Below are 25945 nucleotides of genomic sequence, written 5' to 3'. Positions count from 1 at the left end.
CTCATGCTTCAGGTGGTCATCTGCAGGGGTCAGAAAGAGATTGCCCAACCCCACAACCTATTCTGTATTTGTATTTTGTTTCTCTCCTTCCTCAGAAGCATCAGCGATGGCTACAGCTGGCTGGTTCTTGTTCACATCATGCTCAGAGTCTAACTGCGTGCTATATGTGGATTTGGGAAGAATTTTCCCCCAGGTCAGATTGGCAGAGACCTTTGGGGGTTTTTTGCCTTCCTCTGTGGCTTGGGGTGTGGACTGCTTTCCAGGATCGTCTGGGTATATATCTCAATTAATCAGTTTCTTGCCACGGCAAGGGTCTTTGGCACTGGGACACCTCACTCCCTCCTATTCTCTTCCTGTGGCACATCACAGTTTAGTCTCCTGAGGGCTGTAATACCCACAGGGCAGCTGCCCCCCCATACCCCTTTCCCCTCAGAGCAGCCATCCCACACTGCCCCCCACATCCCCTTCCCTTCAGGGCAGCCTCCCCACACTACCCCCTCATGCCCCTTTCCCCTCAGAGCAACTGTGTCTTGCCCCCACTTCTCCTGAGGCCAGTCCCCCGCCCCCTTCCCCTCCGGGCAGCTGCCCCCCCATGCCCCTTTCCCCTCAGAGCAGCCAACCCACACTGCCCCCCACATCCCCCTCCCTTCAGGGCAGCCTCCCCACACTGCCCCCCTCAGAGCACCTGCCCCCCTCGCATTCCCTTGCCATCAGGGTGGCCGCCCCACCCTGCCCCTCTCCCCATCGATCCCCTCGCCCCGCCCCCTCGCCTCGCACCTGCCCCAGTTCCCCGCGCGCCGAGCCACCTCCCCCTCGTTCTGAGCCCGCGGCGCCGCGCGCGGAGACGCAGATCCGAAGGAGGCGGAGCCTAGCCGGGCGCGCAGGTGACGTCGCAGCGGCGTCCCGCGCCGATTGGTGGGGAGCGGACCCGGCGGCCTCCCCACGTGATCCCTCCCTGCCCCCCCGACGGCCCCCCTCCCCCATTCTCCCGCCGGCTCCTCCCCCCTCGCTGCAGTCGGAGCCGAACAGCGCTGCGCACCGCACCGTGTGGGGAGCCGGCGGCGGTGGGCACGGCCCGGCCGGTGAGTGCGGCCTCGGGGAGCCGGGCAGCAGCCGGGGAGCGGGGCCGGGCGAAGCAGGGGCCGCCCCCGGCCTGAGGGAGTCCCCGCGCTGAGGCGGAGGAAGGGGGGGCGGTGCTGGGCCGCGGGGGGGCGGTGCTGGGCCTACTCCCAGGCCTGGCGGCCCCTTCCTGCCCGGCCTGAAGGCGAGCGGGTGCCTGGTCCCCCACCCCGGGCCCGGCCCGGCCCCCCACTCCGCTCGCCCCATTGTGCTGTGGAGACAAAATGGCGGCGGATGGCGGTTGGGCCGGGAGTAAAAGCGGGGGGGGGAGTGGTACGGCGCGGGCGCACAGGGGGGTGCTGCGCGCGCACCTCGCTCACCCCCTCGCGCGCTGCCCGGCTTGGGGCGGCGGGGGGGGGGGGGACGGTGGCGCGTGCGGGGTCTCGCGGCGGCCGCGGCTCCACGCGCTGCTCGGGGCCGCTTTGTTCTCGCTGCCGCCTTTGCAAATGGCGGCGGCGGCTGCTCCTCGCGTGGGGGGCCCGATCCTCCCTCCCTCCCTCCCTCCCTCGCTGCGCGATGCAGGGGTTTCCCCCCTCCCGCGGTCCCGGGGCCGCCCGCTCCTCCTGCAGAGGGCGGAGCGCCGCATCCCGGGTAGGCCGCCCCCCGGCGTGCACCAGTGGCAGCCCGGGCAGAGAGCCGCGCTCGCTCAGTGCTCCCCTGCTGCGGGGAGCAGGGGCCTGCCCGAGGCGCTCCCCGGCGCGGCAGGAGACACCTACTGCCCGAGGCCTGCATCCTGGCAGGAGGCTGCAGATCTCTGCCGCTCTCAGTGCAGTGAAACAGCGCTGTGGGGGAGGGTGACTCCGTCAGAGCACAGGCCCGGAGGGGCATGTAGCAGAGATGGGGAAACATCCGGCCGGGTCCCATTGAGTTCGTCTCCCCACAGCTTCCCTGGTAGCTGAAATTTCTCCTTTGTTCTACTTCAGACCAGTTTTCAGAGCTGCTGGATTTCTCTGTAACTCAGAATTCAATGTAAAGTACGACTCGCGGGTTGGTAATGGCATACCTACTGAAAAACCTGGAAATCTCTGCTTTCCATTAACATCCTGCATCTCTTTACATTTGAGCCAGGTTTTGTAAATCTTCCCACAAACAGGCTGTTCTGGGACCAAGATTTGAACAACTCAAAAATGTGTCCTGTCCTGTTAGTGAATGAGAACTTGAAAGCCTACAGAACTGGTCATAAACAAAAATGAAATGGAGTACCCAGTCTTACTCAAATTGAGGAAGTTAAAAAAGAAAACTGTATAAATGGAGAAATAGAAACTATTTTTTTCCTCATCAAGCTAAGATATCACAGAATAGATGGGGTATCTTTATAAAAAACGCAAAAAAGAAAAGGAGGACTTGGGGCACCTTAGAGACTAAATAAACTTGTTAGTCTCTAAGGTGCCCCAAGTCCTCCTTTTCTTTTTGCAGATACAGACTGTAACACAGCTGCTACTCTGAAACGTTTATAAAAAAACAAACTTTAAACCTTTAGCATTCTAATTACTCTCTTGCTTTTCACCCACATGAGCCAGTTTAGGCCATTACTTTGAAATGCAAGAACCCAGTGCTTTATTAGCATTGGAATAATTAGTTAAATCATGAAGTGGAAATGATAGGAGGAAGTTTTAGCATAGTAAAGAACATGATGTGATTTCGAAGTGTGTGTGTTACCTTTTTTAGTCCTTTTCCCACATTTTATTGAATGTTAACTTTGTGAAGCATTGTCGATAGTTCACACCATAAGTAAAATTAATGTTTTTAACCTATTCTGTGGTTACCTTTCCTGCAAGGTCTGAATCCTATGATGCTGCAGAAACCATAAGTAGCTCTTTTTCTCACATTAAAAAGGGGTTTTTATGATCTTAAGTGCATAAATAATATTAGTCTTAGAAAACTGGAAATTTCAGTTTAATCTGCTGTAGCATTTTCTGGATGTGACCTTTAATTTTTTTTTTTATTGACACGATTCAGAATTTCTCATCTCACTTGGAGAGGGAACAATACAGATGTCATTAACAAATATCAATGTATGGCTGTCAACACTTATTTACAAAATTAATATTCAGGGTACAAATAAATATAAAAGTAATTTTTAGTAAATTAAGTAGATATTTGGCTAACAGGTGAGGGCATTTTTGAGAATTGGTACACATACTTTCAGAAGTATTCAGAATCCAGACTCAGGCCTTCGGACAGGGATTAGAGAGGTTAGGACTTGTATATGTTCCTAACATATGACAAGGTGTCAGAATACCAGCACACCTCTGTATTACAGGATAAGAATGATCCTGGAATTGAAACATCTAGGCTTCAGTCCTGCAAACACGTACATGCTTATCCTTATTATTGCAGGTAGTCTCATTGAGCTAATGGGACTGCTCACAGTAGGAAAGTTTATCATGTTTGTAAATATTTGCAGAATTGCAGCCCTAGCTGTTTCTTTTAATATGTTATAAAAGGCTGCATGGTGAAAATTCCCCACTTGCTGTGTCAAAGGATTAATGATAGTGAGTTGTCTTCATCATAGGATATTACTTTGTGGGATTGGGGGACTGCCTTTTCCTTCTGTATTGGTACAGCACCTAGCACAATGGGGTCCTGGTCCATGACGGGGATCTAGGCACTATGATGATACAGCTAATAAAACATAGAGCAGCACTGCTTTAGTAAAATACTGAGTGTTTTGCCACTTCATTGCTAGTGTTTTTTTCTTCCTAGCCCCTCACAATAGTTTATATTTATTTAAGATGTGTCCGGATTAATTGCAAATTAGTATTATTGAAAAAGTGATATGGCATCCTGAGTATATTGTCAATGCTAAGTATTTTTATAGTACTCATCAGGGTGTTTTTGTTTTTTACTGTCTCCTAAGATACCTGTCTGCATGGATCCCAGTGTAATTTAATGTAATAAAAGTTAAAATTTAGTCCCCTTTTTGTGAAGATGTATGTTCATTTGCAAACAGCTGAAATTCAAGTACATGTATTTGATTCTGACGTGTAAAATTCAGTTGAGACACGATTGCCGTGTAAATCTGAGGTAGGTAGGAAATGCCAGACAAGGTTAATATGGATGCATTTAAAACAGTTCGACAAAATCTTAATTGAAATTAAGCAGAGCCCAGTAGTGGTGTTGAAGTTAAGGGTCTGCCAGCACTTGTCTCCAACTATAATTTCTGTTGTAAACCTTTACAAATTTATTCATTAGCTCTGAGGCTTGATAACTTTGCATCACCTTTTTGAGCTCAGTAAGAATTTCATGTTGGAGATGCCATATGCTTAGATGTTTTTAGCCAGCACCTAACAGGTAATCTAGTTCCTTGAAGTTATTAGAAAACTAGGAGTTTGGGGTGGGGGATAAATTGACCTTGTAATATTTTGCAGAGAGAAATCATGGAGACTTACTAAAGATAAATATTTTCAAACTGATTTTGATTTACTGTCTCTATTTCAATAAACTGTTGGTTCTTGTCATATTCTTATTTCATAGCTTCCTGCATTCTTACTGCTGTTTAAAACTAGAAGGGTAAAGCCAGTTTGGTGCTAGATTGTATTTTGGGCTTCATGCCAAAAGTCACCTGCACATCTGAAAACGTTCTTGGAAAGGTGTTGCCTTTCACAAAGAATAGATATGAATCCTTAGGAGATTAATCTTACCGCCATCTATCTATCTATTAAAGAGTGATCAAATGAAGAAACAAAGGGGTAGAAGTTTGAGTTGATACAGAGTTAAAATCCAGTTATGGCATAAACCAGTGGTTCTCAAACTTTTGTGCTGGTGACCCCTTTCACATAGCAAGCCTTTTTTATATATTTAACACCATTATAAATGCTGGATACAAAGCGGGGTTTGGGGTGCAGGCTGACAGCTTGCGACCCCCCCATATAATAACCTCCCGACCCCCAGTTTGAGATCCCCTGGCATAAACTGTTTTAAAGTGTTTTGTTCGTTTCTAAAGATGACCTCAGAACGGTGATGAGTAGTTCCATGGAGATTCTTGTACAACTGTAGCACAACAATTATGGGAATTATCAAAACACTTGTATTCCTACACAAAAATTAGCTGACTTAGAGTTTAGTTTGCACAAGTGTATTTCCTCATAGGTAGGCCTGGAAGGATTAGATTTTTATCAATAAACATGGATTTCGTTGAACACACAAACTGATGGAAAAAATGTTAACATTAAAATTTACACATAGTCAAATTAAGAAAAATGTTGTTTGAATTATTAGGGTTGGTTATAAGGATATTTACTTTGTATATTTTGACATGTGATGTTGACAATTTGTTTTAATGGTTATAAAGCTTTAATTTTTTGAATCTCAGTGTCGTCTGTCATGAAATAATGGTTTGACCCTCCACGTAATTTCCTGCAACTGGTGAAAATTTAAACTGATAAAAATAACACACAATGCTTAAAAATAGACATCAGTATTATCTGTCAGAAGTATAAAAAATCCCGAATTCTGCCATGCCTACTCAGAACACAAATAGTGAAACAAGGAAAACAAAAGTTAAGGCAATGAACATAACCTTACTTGCTCATATATCATCATAGTGAAACAGGCTGCCCGTTTACTTGTAGGCAGTAGGATGAGGTGGTGATATGGGAAATAGATTATCGCAAGTGATCACTTAGGCCTGTCTGGGATGAGCAGGCATTGGAGGATCCTTTCTGCTAGGACACCAGGTTGTTCCTTTTGCCATGAAACTGCAGTAGTTAGTTAAGTTTGCAGTGATTCCATTTTTCATGCTCCACTTCACTAGTGGAAAGTAGTTTTGCATTAACTGGGGATTTAGTTAGGTTGGACTTAAAAATTCATGTCTTTAAAATGTAGAGAGGGGCTTGTGTAGTGGATTTTTTTTGTAAAGAAAATGAGTGTGTGTTTTAGGCAGAGGGAGGCTATATCACTTCCCCAAGTCCACAATGGGTACAGTGTAAGAGGTAGGATTAGAAATCAGGCAGTCTTTTTTGCTCAGACCATTGGACTCTTATAATTAAGTCTTTAGACAACATGAAACCTCACTCCTTTTGTGCTCTTGAATGAAATATAGCATAGGGTTGGCATTATACATTTAGGTCTGTGTAGTTATTTCACATGTTGCATTGCACATCTTGGATGTATGGTAGTGGTTGTCAAACCTTTATTAAATAGATATATTTGATGTAGCACTTGATGAGCTCTGGAATGTTTTTTCATCCTTCTAAAAGTAAGAACTTTTAAAGCAATCCATACATGTTAGAATGGTGTCTGTATGGCAAACTTGATTTTGATCATTATTCTGCATTTGGGTTAATGTTCAGCTACTATATCAATGCCTATGGGTATTGGTCTTCAGGGGTAGAATACTTGGTCAGCTATAAACTGTTCATATGGTCCTAATCTGCACAGTTTATACACCCAATTACTTTGATAACAAATTTGAGTTACAGGTATGTACTTACCAAGTAGACAGATGATTTATCAGTCCACCTACAAATCATTGGTAATTATTTTTCTGTTTTTAGATTATAGAAAGCTGTATTGGTTGTAGTTCCTTGGAGGAAGAAGTTAAATAAGTACTTTTTGAAAGCTTCAGCAAAGATTCAGAAGCAAAAATGGTAAGACTCTGAAATCTCCAGCTTTCAGAAATAAATATTATTCTTAGTCTATTATTAAATTGCATCAAATTTTGTCTTTTCAGCGACCGATGCGTATTTTTGTGAATGATGACCGCCATGTGATGGCAAAACATTCTGCTGTTTACCCAACTCAGGAAGAGTTGGAGGCAGTTCAGAACATGGTCTCCCATACAGAACGTGCTCTCAAAGCTGTATCTGACTGGATTGATGAACAGGAAAAAGTCAGTGGGGAGCAGCCAGAACCGGAGGCCATGGAAACAGCAGTCGAAGAAGAAAACAAAGAAGGAGGGTAAGTAACATTACTAGTCAGCTGTTTTATGGGGACTCTGTCAAGTGCTTCAGTAGTATTTTTTTCTCTAGACTGATAGTAATGTGTTCTTAAGTGCTTGAAAAGACATTAGTTCTCATTTTCTCCCTAATTCTGACATTCCATAGCCAGAGGAAATAAACATGGAATTCAAGTAATTTTCCTGTATGTGTATAGTAGTAGTGCTCATATTTTGGATCTAAACCTTTACTGCTTTGTCCTGTGAGCTAGGTTATTTTAAGTGTCCCTTTAAGTGCACTTCAGGCTTCGACTTTTGTGCTGCCATAACTGCATTTACATATTTTTCACAGGGATCAGAAGGCTGCCGAGCATTTGACTAGGACCCTTCGTGGAGTGATGCGTGTTGGGCTTGTAGCAAAAGGCCTGCTACTGAAGGGAGACTTGGATCTTGAGCTAGTTCTCCTGTGCAAAGAGAAACCCACAACTGGTCTCTTGGACAAAGTAGCTGAGAATCTTGGTGTACAGCTTGCTGTGAGTAAAATCCTTTGATTGTGTATGCTTGTCACAGTGAACACACACAAGTGAATGGATTAAAGGGACAAGAAGGTTACTGGGATATTTATTAGGCTTCTTACTAAGACAGAATGGGAAAATGTGGTTAATATCTTTACAGAACCACCTTGTCTTTACAGAAACACCTTGTAAAGTAGGTGGATGTCATTTGCCGCAAACAATTTTATAATATCACTTCATAAACTAACTAAACTGAAAAGTAAGTTATAGCATCCGTATGAGGCTTGTTGATACTCTTAAGGGAAAGGGCGGTGCTGTGCACTTGGAAGAAACGCATAAATCCAAGAGAAAATTTCTAAATGGTAAAATTATTATATTGTAGACTATTACTGAAGATAAATATGAAATAATCCAGTCTGTGAGCGAAGCTGCAATTATCATTAAGAACACACAGGAGCCTCCATTGACGCTGACCATTCACTTGACATCCCCTGTTGTGAGAGAAGAAATGGAAAAACTGTTAGCTGGAGGTATGGAAGACTGAAAACGGCTAACAGTCAGTCTGGGAACTTACGTTGTGTATTGCTAATCACTGTTAAAATGTGCTATTCAATTTCAGCGTAGGTAGTCCAAGTTGTTTGAGACAAAAATATTTCATGCAGACAAATTCAATTTCCAGATTGTAATACTACAAGAGACCATGGATGTGGATAATTAGAAACAGACTCCTAAAATTGAGTAGCACCTTTCAAGTGGTATTTCACTTTTCTTACTTGGGCCTTTAGTTCACTAATATATAATGTTGTTTAAATCTTTTTTTATACCTAGCCGTGTTAAAGGCCCACACAAATGACATCAAATGTAAGCTTGTACCTTAAAAAATATTGAAGGCTTCTTGTAAATGACTTTTGCATGTACATAAAATTGGATATGTTATATAAAATGGTTTGTGTTGCAGCAAAAATGATAGGTGCACTGTTGGGTCTCTTTGGCTGTTTTATCAGCTAAAGTTCAGAATTCCAGGACGTGATGCAGAGTTTTGGATAAAGTTAGACGCCATCCATGATCTTATTCAAACTTACTCTTTGGAATAAGACGTCAAAAATATTTTCACTTGAAAAATCTCTTACTATAATCAGTTCTGTATCACAAGCATCACACTATTTGACTCATGAACTTGTATGCATAACAAGTGTTCGAACTAGCCTTATCTAAAACCCTGGTCTTCAGACACTTCAAAATTAGTAACACAAATCTTCAGTTTTGCTGCAGCACAGACTGGAGAATATTTTTGTGCTCTATTGATTGTCTATGGTTCTGATATCTGACTTCGTCTACCAAGCCTTCTAGTTTGTCAATTTTAGGGACGCTGGACCTTTGACCAACAGGACGCACTCTGTCACGGGCCGGGGCCAGGGCAGTCAAGCCTTGTGGGCGGAGGGGGTTCCCTTGGCTTTAGAAAAGCCTTTACCTCTGCTCTGGATGTAGAGTGAGGGTTAAGTTCAAACTTCCCTTTCTGTTAGGTACCGTAGAATTCTACTTTCTGAAGCTTTGTTAAAGCAGTATAGGCTTTCTGTCCCCTCCTACACAGAATTCCTCTTTCCCCTCATAGTATAGGAGTTAGCCTATTCCCTGTTACATTAATCTCCCCCTTTCTGCAGTGTGAAGTTCCAGTTAAGGGTAATAAAGTGAAGTGTACTGCAGACTATCCTTTCAGGTAAAGGGTATAGCTCGAGATCTTTTGGGAGCCTCCGCTGCCCTTTAGGAAGCTGCCTCATCCCCTCTCCACCTGACAGAACCCCCTTGGTCAAACTGTGCCTGTCTTCTTATTCCATCCACGAATAGAAACGCTATCAGTCAACGACACCCCGGACGTTCTGGACAGGCAGAAATGCCTTGCTGCCTTGGCGTCACTCCGACACGCCAAGTGGTTCCAGGTTTGCATTTTGTTCTTATATTTGTCTTTAAGTAGCCAGTTAAAGTTTACAAATATCTAACTTTATATTAAAGTACTTTAACATTGGACGATAGTTGTGCTGAACTTAGCGTCTGTCAACCATACAGTTGCTAAAGAAGCACTTAAGCGAATTTAATGTTCAAAGAGGAAACTTTTTTTAATGAGTAGATGCATAGTTGCTGCTTTGTGTTAAGAGTAATGTCACTTTTGTACACTGTAATTACTATTCCGTTATAAAATAGTAATGATGTAAATATATATTGTTTACCCTTGACAAAGTAGCACTGCAAAAATTAATATTTGTCTGCACATAAATTGGTTTTGGTATTTTTATTGAATATGCCTTTGCTTGATTACTTATTCTAGGCCAGGGCTAATGGTCTGAAATCGTGCGTCATAGTCATCAGGGTGCTGAGAGATCTGTGTACTCGGATTCCTACTTGGGGACCACTTAGAGGATGGGTAATTTTCTTTTTTTTTTTTTTTTTTTTTTTTTTTTACTGTTTTCTGAATTGTTTGGTTTTATTCTTTAAGTCACTGGAGAGAACTGTTCTTCAGTCTGAAATGCCATTTTCACAAATTGCAACTTTCTTTAATTTGAAGACATTATTGAAGCATTTTGGTTTTGAAATATACACTTGAAGACTTTCTATATGATCACATACTTTGGATCTGTAGGCTGAATTTAAAGTAATTTCTAAACTTATGGCAGTTACAGCCCTCTGCTTCTTATATTCAATTTGGTGATTCTTTTGCTTTTGCTTAGGCATTTGTTGTAAAGTTTCCCTAAAACCGTCATGTGTCTGCATCTCTCACTTTTTAAAATCTCAAATGTTTTACAGCCTCTGGAGCTGCTGTGTGAAAAATCAATTGGAACAGCTAATAGACCAATGGGAGCCGGTGAGGCCCTGAGAAGAGTACTTGAATGTCTTGCATCAGGAATTGTTATGCCAGGTTAGATGGTTCTCTGCATATACATTTCAAAGCAAGAAATCACATGGGATGCAATTAAAGTTTGGTGCATTATAGTATTGTGTGGTACTTACAAGGCCCCCTTCATTGTCAGGGATGCTCTAGGTCAGTGGTTCTCAACCTATTTACCATTGTGGGTCACATATATGGCCCAGTGTGTTATGTGGGCCACATCCAATACTACCTGTATGGCCCTGAGGATGTCACATGGGCTGTAGCTCTGTGCTGATTGGGCTGCAAGCGACCCATGGGCCGCAGGTTGAGAACCACTGGTCTAGGTATACTTGATCCTGCCTCAGCGCGAGGAGGAGGACAAGATGACCTCTCGGCCCTTCCAGCCCTACATTTCTGTGATTCTGTGTTTGCACAGTTGAGATTTAAAAGTTCATAAAAATATGTAGCATAAATGGGTATTACAGTACCATCATTTTATCTAGGGCACAAGGACCCATGATGATAAGCCCTGCAGTGTGAAGTACCAGATTCTACAAGTGTTAAATTGGTTGTCTTACTTTCTAAGTGGTATTAACCAACTTCACTTATAATTATACTTGTAAAATAATCCAGATAAATTTCAAAATGTTGGACGTTGATCGGTGTTACACAGATGAGTGTTGAATGATGCCAAGGGAATACTTAGTTTAGTTTTTTTAGAAACACTAGGATAATTCTCTGCATATCTTCCTTGTTTCCTGCCTTCAGATGGTTCTGGTATTTATGATCCTTGTGAAAAAGAAGCCACTGATGCTATTGGGCATCTAGACAGACAACAAAGGGAAGATATCACACAGAGTGCTCAGGTATAGTTTTGCCTACAGATGTTGCAAAAACTTAATGAGTTCAATTTATGTTGAACTTCCATATTGGTTAATGGTAGTCTAGTAACCTCTCTGAGGTTGGTTTTAATTTTTTTAATACCTAGTCATGTAAAAAAAATGGGTCTCACACTAAAAAAGAAATTTATAGTTTCATCTGCCAGAAGCAAAGTATCAGGTTTTAAATAGTGACTTACCGCTGTGGCCCAGGTTTTGGATTGAACTTAGAATTCTAAGGAGCATCCCATTTAAACTGAGCTGTCTTTTTTGGTGTGTTTTTTGTTGGTTTTTTTTTTTTTTTTTTTGAGCAGGGGTGGGTAGAAGATTCCTCTTTGAACTTCTGCAGTGAGCAAATATTACTTTAGCAACTTGTGCATCCCATTAACTTGTGTTCCATCTTTTTAGCATGCTTTGAGACTTGCTGCTTTTGGCCAGCTTCACAAGGTCTTGGGGATGGATCCCCTGCCTTCCAAGATGCCCAAGAAACCAAAGAACGAAAATCCAGTTGACTACACTGGTAGGTATTGGAATAAACGAATACATTCTCAGTGCCCAGTGCTCTTGCTACTCCATCACTCAGTAATTGATATATTTAGCTGCCTCTTATGATCTTTACAGTCCAGATTCCCCCCAGTACCACATATGCCATCACCCCAATGAAGCGTCCTATGGAGGAGGATGGAGAGGAGAAGTCTCCCAGCAAAAAGAAAAAGAAGATTCAGAAAAAAGGTATTGAGTTAACCAGAGGTAGGTAACAAGTTGCTGCCTAAGAGCTGTTTTCAGACTAAATGAGGGGCAAACTGCAGAAGAAAGTGTTTCTTGTGGAATGGCTTGTAAATCTGAGTGACTGGATTTTTCTCCTGCTTTTTAAGGCTTTATCTACTGTAAATGATCCTTTCAAATCTGTACTTCTAAACAAGAAGTCCACAGTGGCAGATTGTAACCTCTTATTGTCTGAACTCAGTTGTCAAGTTTGTCTTAAAACAAATGTGCATGTCTAACAAACAAACTGTTTTTCTGTTTAGAGGAAAAAACTGAACCTCCCCAGGCTATGAATGCACTGATGAAATTAAATCAGCTAAAACCTGGTCTCCAGTACAAACTTGTGTCTCAGACTGGTCCAGTTCATGCTCCTATCTTTACTATGTCCGTGGAAGTCGATGGCAGTACGTTTGAGGCATCTGGACCTTCCAAAAAGACAGCCAAATTGCATGTGGCAGTAAAAGTAAGAGCTTTGTCTTCATGTAAACACTTTTCCCCCCCCCCCCTTCAAATTCCTTTCTCTAAAAAACATTAGTATCCAAACAGTTACTCCCTTAGACTTAATCTTCTGGAAGATCATGTTAGAAATCATATGTGAAGTGTGTAGGCCCTTCTACACTGGGTACAGTTTTGTGTTGAAGTTAAAACACTGAAATAGTAGCAGCCCTTGACGGATTAAGTAAATCACTAGCCAAAAGACTTTACCCTTTTTGTTGCCAATGTTTAAAGGGCCTGCAGGGCTTGGGGGAATGGTTATAGCCTCCTGGAAGTTTTAGCACCATCAGTGGGGATGGATGAAGCTTGGGCTAATACTACATTTGGAACGAATGGAGGTAGTTGTAATTTCTGGGACAGGGCCAGTGGATCCACTTCTACACAGCCCTCTCAGCCACGTACCTCACCGTAGGGGTATAAGAGGCATGGAGGATATAGTGTCAGTACTTCTCAATGGCCTGTCTCCCTTCCTGCACCCCTAGGTGTTGCAGGATATGGGTTTACCTACAGGAGTGGAAGGCAAAGAGTCTGGAAAAGGAGATGAATCGGCAGAAGAAACAGAACAGAAACCAGTAGTTGCTCCTCCTCCTCCTGTAGTGGAAACTATCTCTACACCCAGTGCTGCTTCTCCTCCCTCAGAGCAAACTCCAGAGGTGAGCACAGACTTCTTACGTCTTTTGAGACCAAATCTTTCCTCCAACCTTCAGGAGAGCCGTGTTGTGACAAGCTGCTTAAATGATTCTTTCACTCATGAGTCTGAAACTCTCAAGCACTTTTTAAAAGGAATACTGTCCACTTGAGTTTCAGTGGAGTTTTGATTAAATAGTGTGTCCTGAAACTCCTTACAATCCCGTAAAATATTTGAGGATTTTTTCTCTCCTGTTTTAAAGGGGTGTTCTAGGTAAGGAGCACACTGACTATACATAATGCTGACAAATGCAAAATAAAACTATAAAAATCATTAACTTTTCAGTTACAATAATTATAAGGGTTATAGCTGAAACTTTTATTCCTCAAACTTAACTTTCAATGTAACTTTCCCTTTAAGACTAACATTTTCCTTAATTATAAAAACCATAAGCATACATTGGATAACTCCAAGTCCAACAGCTCTTTGTACCTTTAATGGCACTTCTAATTTATTTTAGAATGTGAAACAACAGGGACCAATCCTGACTAAGCATGGCAAGAATCCAGTGATGGAACTCAATGAGAAGAGGCGTGGTCTAAAATACGAACTGATTTCAGAAACAGGTGGCAGCCATGACAAGCGCTTTGTCATGGAGGTAAGCGACTTTGTAGTTCTCTGTACACAAGGTTACATTTATAGACATTCTGTGCAGCTTTAACTTCCAGGCCTAGTAAAATTTCACTAGTTCATACTAATTTCTGTCTGACACTGTGCATGGAAGTAGCAAGCTATGCCATAATTTACCAACATAGCAGTGTCAAAAGTGACATCTCTTGTGTGATTCATAGCATGGTTATTTAATCTGTTTCTAAGGTTGAGGTTGATGGGCAGAAATTTCAAGGAGCTGGCTCAAACAAAAAAGTGGCAAAAGCCTACGCTGCTTTAGCTGCCCTAGAGAAGCTGTTTCCCGATGCTCCAGTTGCTATTGAGCCCAATAAGAAGAAAAGAGCCCCTGTACCTGCAAGGGGAGGACCCAAGTTTGCAGTAAAGGTAGGTACACTTGCTGGTGATTTTAAATGTTTCTGTTCTGTGTGTGTAACCTAAGCAATGTTACTCAACACCCCAGAGAGGCAGAGGAGGGGTGGTTGTTATCCCCGTTTGCCTTCGGAGAAACGGAGATTGATTTACCCCTAGGTTTAGAATTAGGGCCAAACACTCAAGTTCGTAGCTCAGTTCTACCTGCACTGGACTTTAGAAACACAAATCCATTTCAGGTTGGGCACTGAAATGCTGATTTAAAAATAGGGTTGTGTAACAAGGTGTCTCTTCCACAGCAGCATAATCCAGGTTTTGGAATGGGAGGCCCCATGCACAATGAAGTGCCACCTCCCCCAAATCTGCGTGGACGTGGCAGAGGAGGCAACATCAGAGGCCGTGGCAGAGGCAGAGGTGGATTTGGTGGTGGCAATCATGGTGGCTATATGAATGCTGGTGAGTTACCGTGAATGTTTCACTCTACTAACTAAACGTCTGCTGTCGCATGTTAAACTTAATACATGTAAAGTGAAGTAGCTGTTCACAAGTAGGGTATCTCCAATGGAGTTGATCAGCTTTCTTGGTTTAAGCATATAGGTGGTAATAGAGTTCCTACATTACACAAATTAGATAACTTACGCTGTAGCTTATTGGAAGTGAAGTTTGTTTTAATGAGCTTTTCATTCCTTTCATCAACAATAGAAAATGAATATCTTAGAGTAATTGCTTTCCTCCATTCTAGGAGCTGGATACGGAAGCTATGGTTATGGAGGAAATTCTGCAACAGCAGGCTATAGTAAGTGTTAAGGTTTTAATCTTTGAAACACAGCACCCAACTGGGGTTACTCGAACTCTGGGTTTCAACATACAGTGATATACCTGTACCTGAACCATCATAGCATGTTCATTTTAAAATGAGAAATAATGAAAGGGAGCTGAATCAGATGTTTAAAACTTAAACTCAAATCCAGGTAACATCAGGTTTCCTCTTCAAATGTGAATATTTTAAATTTCTCTGCTTTAAGCCATGTGAAGCAATCCACCACTCTTGTGAATAAGATTTTCCTGAAAATACACAGCTATTTGTCTTGAGAAGAAGCCTTCATTGGGGGGTGACAGGAGCAGAGAAATCTAAAACATGACTTTCAAATGTGGCGCATTTTGCCATCTTCAAAAGAATTCTAATTTTTTTCTCTGCTCTGTCTCCCCCTTTTGTAGGTGACTTTTTCACAGACTGCTACGGCTATCATGATTTTGGGTCTTCCTAGATCATCTAAAAGTATTGCAAAAAACAGCTTTTTACTCCAATTTTCTCGAACTCCAAAACCCAAAGTGTTCGTGCTGTGTCCCTGTGCTTCACTGGGTTTCTCAACAGTGGCTTTTCACCGCAGCTTGTCTGAAACTATTAGCCGGCAGAACTTAAGACAGTGGCAGTTTTTATTGTGATTTGCCTTTGAACTTGCTCGTAATTTGATGTACACAACAGGGGGAACTAATTATCCAAGAACGTTTTTGTGCAATTTGCACAAATTTTAAAGTCAGCTCTGTTCAGCATAAAGGCAAAAAGCCCACCTTTGCTTTTTATGGAAAGCATTACTTTATTTTTAAGAAACAAATACTGAAGTTTTAATCTACCTTTGTCTTAATTTACAGCAGGTTTTGTACAAAATTTAAGCCTTTTAATAAACACCAGAACTTGGGTTGATGCCTCTGACAGTAGGGAAGATACTTTCAACATTTCTGAATCTAGTACAGCCCAGCATTTTAAGCATGCAAAATGGTGACTTGTATGTGCAATCATATGTGCTCAATTAATCTTTACATACTTTGTAATACACTGGTGAATAAATGCTGGAGGGGTGTGACTTATTGTGGCTGCTAGCTAGTATACTGTCAAAGGTATTGTACTGTGCTTCCAATACTGGTACAATAAATATCCAGGCATTAAGGAGTTAATGTAAAAGTGTTAGTTTTCATGACTTCTTAAAAATGCGTGGGTTCATTAGTTACATAAAAATGGGCTTTTTTGATCCAAGCATAAAGGGCCTAAAGCACTTCAAAAACTAAAATGTCCAAGGGTTGCAAACCCAGCAGGCTGACTGGCTGCTCAGGCCATCTGATATTCTCTGTAGCTTATGCCTCTTGTAAAATGCACATTGCCCTAAAAGCAGAAGTATTTAATAGCCCGGACAATGAAACGTCATAAGAGTTTGAAGTCTCAGGGAATAAATTGCCTTTTGAGACTCTCTAATATTTAATAAAAGATCATGTGTTCGGTCCTTTATTCTTGCTATGATACTTATGTTTCAAAATTGTATTTTCTTTGTCACTGTTCTTTTTAGCTGCAAATCCTGAAGCATTGCATTAATTTAATTTGTGAGGCTCAATAACCTTTTAGTTAACTCAATAATTTAAACTGGTGAAAACAGTAACCTGTCAAACATCCGGTTGCTGAAACCTCCTTGGGCAAAATTTTAAATATTCAGTGTGAACACTTTTTAAAAAAATAATGCATGTCCTATTTTTTTTAGAAAGTTATTGTTTGAGATAATGTCTTTTTATACAAGGGAATAGATATTGTTCTGAATGAGGTGAAAATGCCATTTTTTTTTAAATGAATACATGTTAAAGTAACTTGTGTGTTGGATATTTTTATTCAGTAGTTTTAACTGAACAGGGGTGGAATTTAGGCATTGAACAGTGTTAACACTTGCCTAGTTAAATATAAAGCATTCATCTAGAAATGACTGTCCCAAAAGCTGTCTTAACTCTCTTGGGAAAAGCATCAACTTCCACCATTTACGTTTTCAGCTCAGGTGATGCAGGTTTCTCCCTCACCTCCCATTCGGAAGAAGCTCACTTCTGCATTCTTTCATATATTCTTTTGCTATAACTCTGGATCTCTGTTTGTACCAAAGACTGGAGGTTTAGTACCAAGCTACACACTACAGGAATATTTTTTTATTGTAGTATGGTATAACCATGTTATAACTTCTTTTGGGTGGAAAGAACTATTAAAGAACCTTGTTTCTGCCCTATTGAAATGTGGCCTTCTGCCCACAGAAGAAGACAGGTTATAACATGTTTATTTGCATAGTGTGGAAAGGGCCTTACCCTAATTTGGAGGTGGGGTGAAGTCCTTTTAAATGGTTATTCCAGGAATATTATAAGTTTTAAACTAGTATGCAAAATAAAGAAAAAAGCTGGATGGTTCCTAGAGCCAGCTCTTCTGTACAAACTGCAGTTTGTATGTTGGAAATGAGCTCTGATTCACGTTCCATCATTCAGATGTGCTTTTTAAAGTTTCACAAATGTGGAGCTGTTAAAGGTCACAAGTTTACTCCTTGACTTTTTAACTTTACATTCTTCTCTATTTGAGAAGTACTATGTTTTTATTACACCCCTCCTTTGTTTCTAATGTAGTTTAACTCAGTAAAACTCCACCTGTCTCTCAAGCATCACTTAAGCTTCTGGAGCTGTGCGTACTCTACTGTGGACAGTGTTGCAGGTTTTTGTCTAGATCCTAGTGGCTGTTGTTTCTTGGTAAATAAGAATCATGATCTTTATTAAAAAATCAAAATGCAACATACCTGCTCTCGTCTTAAGTTATTAAAGTAGGCCAATTATCTAGGGCCTGAACTGAACAATCCCTTAAACCTGAACATGTTTAAATTGGGCAGGAAAGTAGTTACTCAACAGTGCAAGATCCAGTCTGTTAGTGCCACAGGTCGATCAGAAAATAAGTTTCTAGCTGCCAAAAGACTTAAGTACAAGGTTATTCCAGTTATTCCTTTTGGGGATCCTCAGCCCTAACACAGGGTTCTGGTAACCTTCTGAGTTCATGCTGATGCCAGAATTTGATGGAGTGAGCACTTTGGTACAGTTGGATAAGCTTTGTATAAGGCATCTTTGATTTCAGTCAAATTATTCCTATTCAAACAGCATTTCATGTGGAAAGTGCTCTTTATTTTAGAGTGATTTGCATGGGTGTTGGCTCTAAGTCCTTGTCACTGGAGTAAGAGTCTTCCTGATTTTCATTCCTTTTCTGTGGAGAATGAGCTTCAATTATCATTGGTGGCTAGCTTGTCTCCAGTGTAATTTGAGGACGAGACCAACTAACTTTGTAGAACATTAAGTAATAATTGTTAGATATTGTAACATGCATTGGAAAAACCACTAGTCACCTTGAACTTAGTTCTAGAATTTGATATAGATCCTTAAAGTTCTACACACATTTAATTCCTAAGACTTGAAGAGTTGTTTAATGAGCAGTGATAGTAACTGGAAGATCCTGTGTCAATGTGTATCGTGATTCCTTATCTACTTAAATGAACAAAATGTTACACCTGTTGGCCTTGTCTGGAATTACTTAAATCTTCTTGTGTTGGTCAAAAGAGTTCTGGAGTCTAAACTGCTGCTTATATAATGTCAAAACATCATAGTGTGATACAGGGCACACAACCATTTACATTTAATAAGGTATTTTTAAACAAAGTGGTGGAGTGCCTGTTTCCTCAAGCCTGTCAGAAACACCGTTTGACTTCCTCTTCCTTTGTTCAGGCCAGTTTTATAGCAATGGTGGTCACTCCGGCAACACAGGAAGTGGTGGAGGCGGTGGTGGCGGCGGGGGCTCCTCTGGCTATGGATCCTACTACCAAGGTGGTGACAACTACAGCTCACCAGTTCCGCCCAAACATGCTGGAAAGAAGCAGCAGCATGGAGGACAGCAAAAACCTTCCTATGGGTCAGGGTATCAATCCCACCAAGGCCAGCAACAGCAGTCTTACAACCAAAACCAGTACAGCAATTACGGCCCTCCACAAGGCAAACAAAAAGGGTATAATCACGGACAAGGCAACTACTCTTACTCTAATTCCTACAACTCCTCTGGCGGAGGATCAGACTACAACTACGAGAGCAAATTCAGTGAGTGGGGGATTGCTTATAAGGACCTAAGTAGATACTCAGGGTTAAAATGCTACATTTGGGGGCCAGACAGAGATTTCCACAGGGATTATGAAGTCTTTTTGGGGTGAGCAGGTGGTACTGCCTTAAACGTTAGAATTGTAGTGAGCTTCAGGAGTTGTGATGATGGTACTTCAATGCCATGTTGGCATGAGAGTCCATTATGGGTGTGTTGCTCTGCTGAAACTTCCTTTATTGGTTAAGGAGCAGTGTCGTGGAATCAGGGACATGAACAGGGTTTGAAAGAATCTTCAAGGCCCGTAAACACCTCTGTCCAGAAATACTGTTTCTTCATGCAAAAACAATGGGGAGTCCTTGTGGCACCTTAGAGACTAACAAATTTATTTGGGTATAAGCTTATGCCCAAATAAATTTTAGTCTCTAAGGTGCCACAAGGACTGCTTGTTGTTTTTGCTGATACAGATTAACATGGCTACCACTCTAAAACCTGTTTCTTCATGATATACAGTCCAAATGAAAGATGGCTAGTGAGAGACTAGCCCTTGATCATGTGTCTGGTCTGAGATGCAGAGAATTACAAATTCTAAATGCAGGCCCATTCTGTGTACCTGGCCTTTCTATTCCTGGTGATTCTGGGCAGAAAATCCGTGGGTTTGACATAAATATATCCTCCTATTTCGTGTAGTTTAGATACCGTATTTAGTGTTCAACTGGAAAGAAGTAGGACTCCCAGTGAATGTAAATCTGTATTCTGAAATGGACACCCTGTGGACTTCATTCCAGAGTGAGATGGTATCCATATTCAGGATCTGAATCTGCTAGAATAATGTAGGTAGTTAGTGAAGTTAAACTGTCCCTGTTACACGTAGGGCTGGTCTACATTGGAAACTTAAGTCAGCATAGCTACACCTCTCAGCTGTGTGACAAGCTATACCCCTGAGAGAAAGCTAAGCTGGCCCACACCCTCATATAGACAGTGCTAGGTCCACAGAAGAATTCTTCCACGGACATAGCTACTGCCTCTCGGGGAGGTGGGTTAACTACAGCAATGGGAGAACCCTTCCTCTCGCTGTAGTGAGAGTCTACACCGAAGAGATTCAGTAGAGCTGCAGTTGTGCCGCTGTAGCATGTTAAGTAGAGATGCAGCCTTAGTAGTTTGCTGCCAAATGTAGCAGATACCAGATTGGCCTTTTCACCTGTTAGACTGATCTCTCTCCCATTCTGATGCTACTTCCCATGATCAGTCAGAGCTGTACCAAGGAGAGACTATAGTCTGTTACAGGGTAACTTCTCCACAGCCTGTACAATTGTGCTGCGTCTTTGTGGATATTGTCTGCTACATTACCACTAACGTGATCAGTTGGGCATTTAGTCTTTAACACTGTAGAAGAATAAACATTTGATAGTTTTGGTCTTTCCATCACAAATCAAACTGCTTCAGGGCACTTATGCCAAAAGCCAGCCTTGGTTAAGGAGCAGTGTCGTGGAATCAGGGACATGAACAGGGTTTGAAAGAATCTTCAAGGCCCGTAAACACCTCTGTCCAGAAATACTGTTTCTTCATGCAAAAACAATGAGGAGTCCTTGTGGCACCTTAGAGACTTAACAAATTTACGTACAACACCCATGTAGTTTTTGGCTAGGCAAGGCTAATTGAGGCCACCCATGTGACTCAGCCAAAAAATTACCCAAGTCCCCACTCTCCACAAAAGGAATTTTTTTACTTGCATGAGCTGTTCTTCCAGCTGTAGGCCAGACCCTCCAGCCATATGCAATTGTACAGGCTGTGGAGACGTTACCCTGTTACAGACCGTAGTCTCTTCTTGGTGCAGCTCTGACTGATCAAGCCTCTCCTGCGCTGGCAGCTAAGCCTGGGGCACTTTTACCAGCCAAAGGCTGCAGGAGAAAGATTTTCTCTAATTGAACACTTGGCCGTAACCCTTACCTTGATGAGTCATAAACTCCTTGGCAGTTTCTGTTACTAACTCAGTTCTGTATTGATAGTCTAGATATTTTTAAGGTGTCCTGGTCTAAGAGCAGAGTTGCAGACTTCACTGTCAGCCTTGCTCAGCGTGTGTTCTCAATTGCAGGTTATGGTGGCGGCAGTGGCCGTGGTGGAGGTGGAGGAAATAACTATGGGTCAGGAGGTGCCTCATACAATACTGGTTCACACAGCGGCTATGGGGGAGGATCTGGGGGAGGAGGGTCGTCTTACCAAGGTAAGCAAGGTCAGTACACAACCCTCTTCGGCTCTCCTTTTGTAAAATGTGTTTGTGTGTGGTGCGAAGATGCAGTCACCACTCTTCTGTTTTCTGTGTGTGCTCTGCTGGATGGCAGCCCAGACTGGATAAGTAACAACAATTCTTGTTGCGTACTGTTGTGTTAAAATAGCTCGTCTCAACATGGTTTAGATGAACTCTTCTCTCTCCATTTCAGGTGGATATTCTTCTCAGACTAACTACAGCTCTCCAGGTTCAGGCCAGAATTACAGCGGACCCCCAAGTTCCTACCAAGCTTCCCAAGGCGGCTACGGCAGAAACGATCACAACATGAATTATCAGTACAGATAAACCGACCCTTTCTCCGTGGGTGTGAAGTTTTGTTACCTTCCGCACTTGCGCACCCTTTGAATATTCAGTTTTATTGCATCACAGTAAACATGTAAACCCCCGTTTCCATGTTGCAGTGCTCTTTGTGATATCCGTCACTAATGGTCGAGTACCTGTAATTCCATACTTAGCTGTATTTTGGACATCTATGTATTTAATGGTTTGTTAGTTGCCATTACAACTTTGTCTAAATAGAATTTTTGAGTTAATAAAATTTCAGTATCCTTTTTCTATTTAAAATTGTCATTCAAGTGTTAACCCAGTATGGCTTTAAATAGATAAGGGATATGCCATCTGTTAATGCTTTTGTGAAGTGAGTTAAACAAGCTTTCTGTATTTTAATGCTTTAGTGTTTCAGTTTTATAAGTGAAGATTTTATTTTAAAAACCAGTGGGAAAGAGTGGGTTTTGTATGTCTGGATCATTCAGGCAGTACATCTTGATTAAGCTGAATGTAGACAAATAAACACAAACTCTTGATGTCTTTGTCTCCAAACGTGTAGTTTTGCCTTGCATACAAATGTCAGCTAGAATGTTTGTCTGCAGCAAAATAACTTTGTCCTCTTCCTTTAATAGCCACAGTGGCACAAATAGTGAAACATGGCCAGAAAACCATTTTGCAAAAATATATCCAGCAGCCCCAGAGGTGTGCAGATGATAGACCTGAATTAAATAGCTGTTTCTATCAATATAGAAAGTAGAACTCAATGTTTCTTCTCAATTATAAAAATTGGCTACAATCGCCTTTTTGGACCGTTCAGTCCTATTGGTTCATATCCAGGTTTGCCATTTTTACATTGGTTTTCTGCTGTGTAGCTGAAATGGGACCGAACTTGTCAGTCACCAGATCAGGGGGCTTGCCATTCCCATTGGAGCCTGCAACTCAGATCAAAGTTCCTCCTTTCTTTTCTCAGCTGGGAATTGCTGTGCTCCTCCAGCAGCGTCCCTTTAGGGCAGAGAGAATTGCTTGACTGTGTGAAGCAGCTTTGTTTTCCCCACCTCGTGCAGAGACTGAGCTCTCCACCTCATCTCCTGCCTTGGCAAAGGACACACTTAGGAATAGTGGTTCCCAGAGGCTTCTGTGGCTGCCCTTGGAAGCAGTGAGAGGACAAGAGCTTTGACGCTCCCTCAGTCTGGTATCTCACATGCCAGTGCTGCCGTGGGCAGAGAGATTCCAGCAGCAGCCATAGTGGGAATACCTCAAGCCCAGCAGGAGGCAGTAGTTCCCTAGTCGAGGTTTGGTGAGGTTCCAGTACCAACAGGGCTGTCCCTCCTGAGCCCCGGACTGCCTTGTGGCAGATCCCTGGTGGCACCATTAGCTGCAGACTCCCTATCAGTAACCAGTAAAGGACTGGGATTCACCCCTTTACTGGAAGTACAGCAGTGGCTCAGACCTACCTCAAGTAGCAGGGCACACATGGAGTCAGCAGCCCGTCTCCTCTGTCAGGGGCTGCTGAGTTTATTTCCAGGCCTATCCTTGGGAAATTAACCAGGTGGGAAGAGGCTCTCCAAAAAGTAACCATGCTGTTCATGAAAACAATCTACTAACCAGCATCTTCCCTTGCCTCCTTGCTTGCAGAGGATGAGTTCTCAGCCTCTAGCCAGGCAGAGGAAGAGACCCAAGAAAACTCCTTTCCTCCTAGCGAGCGTGAACTCTGCCGGCCGTGCTGTCCTAGGTACCCATGGACTGGAAGAGGTGACAGATCAAAAGGAAATCAGATCCTGGAGTACTTTTACATAAGAGAACAGCAATTCTTCTCCACCCAGTTATGGAGAACGTGGACACCAAAGAGCACCAGGCTGTCACAAACACTGACTGACTCTTGTCAAAATTAAAAAACCGCTCTACCTCGCCCTTGGCACACGAAAGATTGAGTGGAAGCTGAGAGCCGTCTCAAGCCGGCGTGTCTGAAATGCCTTAGATGAGCACTAGGTGGTGCTGCTGTCCGCCAGGGAACGGGAAGAGTTCCTTTGCGACTAGCACTGCAGCATTAAACCCAAAGGCTTTGCCTGTGTTTGTGCAGAAATCAGGTTTGAGCCGACTCCCACCTGTCAGTGTTCATTCCCCCTCCAGGCCCAGCGACCTCTATTCCCTCTCCCTGTCCAGACGCAGCGTGGCCATGCAGACTCACCAAGCTTTGACCTCTTCTGGCAGCCAGGTTTGGTCGGTACTGTTAGCAAGACCGTTAGCAATAAGTTTCTCTGAGAAATTCCTCACCCCCAAAAGCGCATCAGTCACTAAGCTAAGGCGCTAGAGAAGATCCCAGAGGAAAGGATGGCAGCCTATGCTGCCTGCCCTTTCTCTGACATGCGCATCAATTTCAGTCGTCAGTCTGGTGTAGCTTAAATGACTGGCAAGTTTACCCAGCTGCAGACAAGCAGTGTATTGCATCCCGCTGCTGTCAAACGGGATTAACAAATGAGCCAGTAGGTCAGGCAGCTTGGGGAAGGCTGAACTTTGCTGCCTTTAATCATCCTTCGTACAAGGAGTGCTGAGGCAGGCAGCAAACTATGTCAAGGCTCCGCCGGACAGTGACTGGTGTCCCCCCTGCCTCTGGCCAGTCAGGCACCAGCCGGGCAGCTTTGCGCAGCGACCTGTCTAGTGAAGCCAAGGCATCTGCTGTCACAGGTGAAAGGCAGGGAGGGCTGCTGTGCAGTGGTGGGGAATGGGCCGGAGTCTAGCATGAGCAGATCAGTGCCAGATGGTTGGGCAGGTTAACCTGCAGGGAAGGTTTCAGAGGAGCAGCTGTGTTAGTCTGTATCCGCAAAAAGAACAGGAGGACTTGTGACACGTTAGAGACTAAAATTTATTAGAGCATAAGCTTTCGTGGGCTACAGCTCACTTCATCGGATGCATAGAATGGAACATATAGTAAGATATACACATACAGATAAAAAGAAAAGGAGGACTTGTGGCACCTTAGAGACTAACCAATTTATTTGAGCAGAAGCTCACGAAAGCTCATGCTCAAATGAATTGGTTAGTCTCTCAGGTGCCACAAGTCCTCCTTTTCTTTTTGCGAATACAGACTAACACGGCTGTTACTCTGAAACATACAGATAAGTTGGAAGTCACCATACAAACTGTGAGAGGCTAATTTAATTAAGAAAAAAGAAAAGGGGGACTTGTGGCACCTTAGAGACTAACCAATTTATTTGAGCATAAGCTTTTGTGAGCTACAGCTCACTTCATCGGATGCATTAATTAAGATAAGCTATGAGCAGGAGAAAAAAACTTTTGTAGTGATAATCAAAATGGCCCATTTAGACCGGGGACAAGGTGTGAGGATACTTAAGGAAATAGATTCAATAAGTGGAATGACCCAGCCACGCCCAGTCTCTCTTCAAACCCAAGTTCATGGGATCTAGTTTGCATATTAATTCAAGCTCAGCAGTTTCTTGGTGGAGTCTGTTTTTGAAGCTTTTTTGTTGCAAAATTGCCACCCTTAAATCTTCTACTGAGTGGCCAGAGAGGTTGAAGTGTTTGCCTACCGGTTTTTGAGTGTTGTGATTCCTGATGTCAGATTTGTGTCCATTTATTCTTTAAGGGAGGCAGTTTTGCAAGAGAAAAGCTTCAAAAACAGACTCCAACCAGAAACTGCTGAGCTTGAATTAATATGCAAACTAGATCCCATGAACTTGGGTTTGAAGGGAGACTGGGAGTGGCTGGGTCATTACACTTATTGAATCTATTTCCTTAAATATCCTCACATCTTCTCCACTGTCTAAATGGGCCATTTTGATTATCACTACAAAAGTTTTTTTCTCCTGCTGATCATAGCTCATCTTAATTAGCCTCTCACAGTTTGTATGGTAACTCCCAACTTCTCTGTGGGTATGTGTATATCTTACTATATTTTCCATTCTATGCAGCCGACGCAGTGAGCTGTAGCCCACGAAAGCTTAAGCTCTAATAAATTTGTTAGTCTCTAAGGTGCCACAAGTCCTCCTGTTCTTTCTGCAGGGAAGTGTGTTTCCCCCTCTGTGGGAAGAAAACTGCCCTGGTGATGTGTAGCTGAGGCTTTCCAGCTTGGTTCTGCTCCAGCCTACCTGTACAGCTGCCCCCTTTCACGTCTACAGGCCCAAGAGTCCTGGCTTCGCTGCCCAGGCAAGTGCACGGCTAATAACCCCTTCCTGATGCTGCCGAGCACGGCATCCCTGCAGCGCGTTGATACCTAAATTGCCGTGGGAAAGACTCACAGGAGAGCACGTTGCTGCTGATTTAGATCGTC

The 25945-nt window shown here is 42.8% G+C and overlaps 1 protein-coding gene across 9 annotated transcripts; it reads left to right on the top strand.

Moving 5' to 3' along the window:
• Window positions 1–973: 973 nt before the first annotated feature.
• ILF3 (interleukin enhancer binding factor 3) lies at window positions 974–22195 on the top strand. 9 transcript variants are annotated; one of them, XM_073319037.2, is made up of 20 exons: window positions 974–1082; window positions 6618–6710; window positions 6794–7020; window positions 7350–7530; window positions 7895–8042; window positions 9358–9449; window positions 9836–9931; window positions 10312–10423; window positions 11144–11241; window positions 11662–11773; window positions 11875–11985; window positions 12282–12481; window positions 12996–13166; window positions 13662–13799; window positions 14018–14194; window positions 14482–14635; window positions 14922–14975; window positions 18740–19105; window positions 21196–21333; window positions 21542–22195. In XM_073319037.2, the coding sequence occupies exons 2-20, from the start codon at window positions 6708–6710 to the stop codon at window positions 21673–21675; spliced, it is 2712 nt and encodes a 903-aa protein (XP_073175138.1). In that variant the 5' UTR covers window positions 974–1082; window positions 6618–6707; the 3' UTR covers window positions 21676–22195. The 9 variants fall into 9 exon arrangements, with proteins under 9 accessions (XP_073175138.1, XP_073175134.1, XP_073175135.1 ...); XM_073319033.2 differs by having other exon boundaries at window positions 11875–12003; XM_073319034.2 differs by having other exon boundaries at window positions 11875–12003; window positions 14479–14635; window positions 21196–21324.
• Window positions 22196–25945: the final 3750 nt, after the last annotated feature.

This window comes from Lepidochelys kempii, chromosome 20, assembly GCF_965140285.1.
Source record: "Lepidochelys kempii isolate rLepKem1 chromosome 20, rLepKem1.hap1, whole genome shotgun sequence".
NCBI classification, from domain to species: domain Eukaryota; kingdom Metazoa; phylum Chordata; order Testudines; family Cheloniidae; genus Lepidochelys; species Lepidochelys kempii.
The sequence above is the reverse complement of the archived record's forward strand: the minus strand, read 5'-3'. Positions and strand labels throughout refer to the sequence as shown.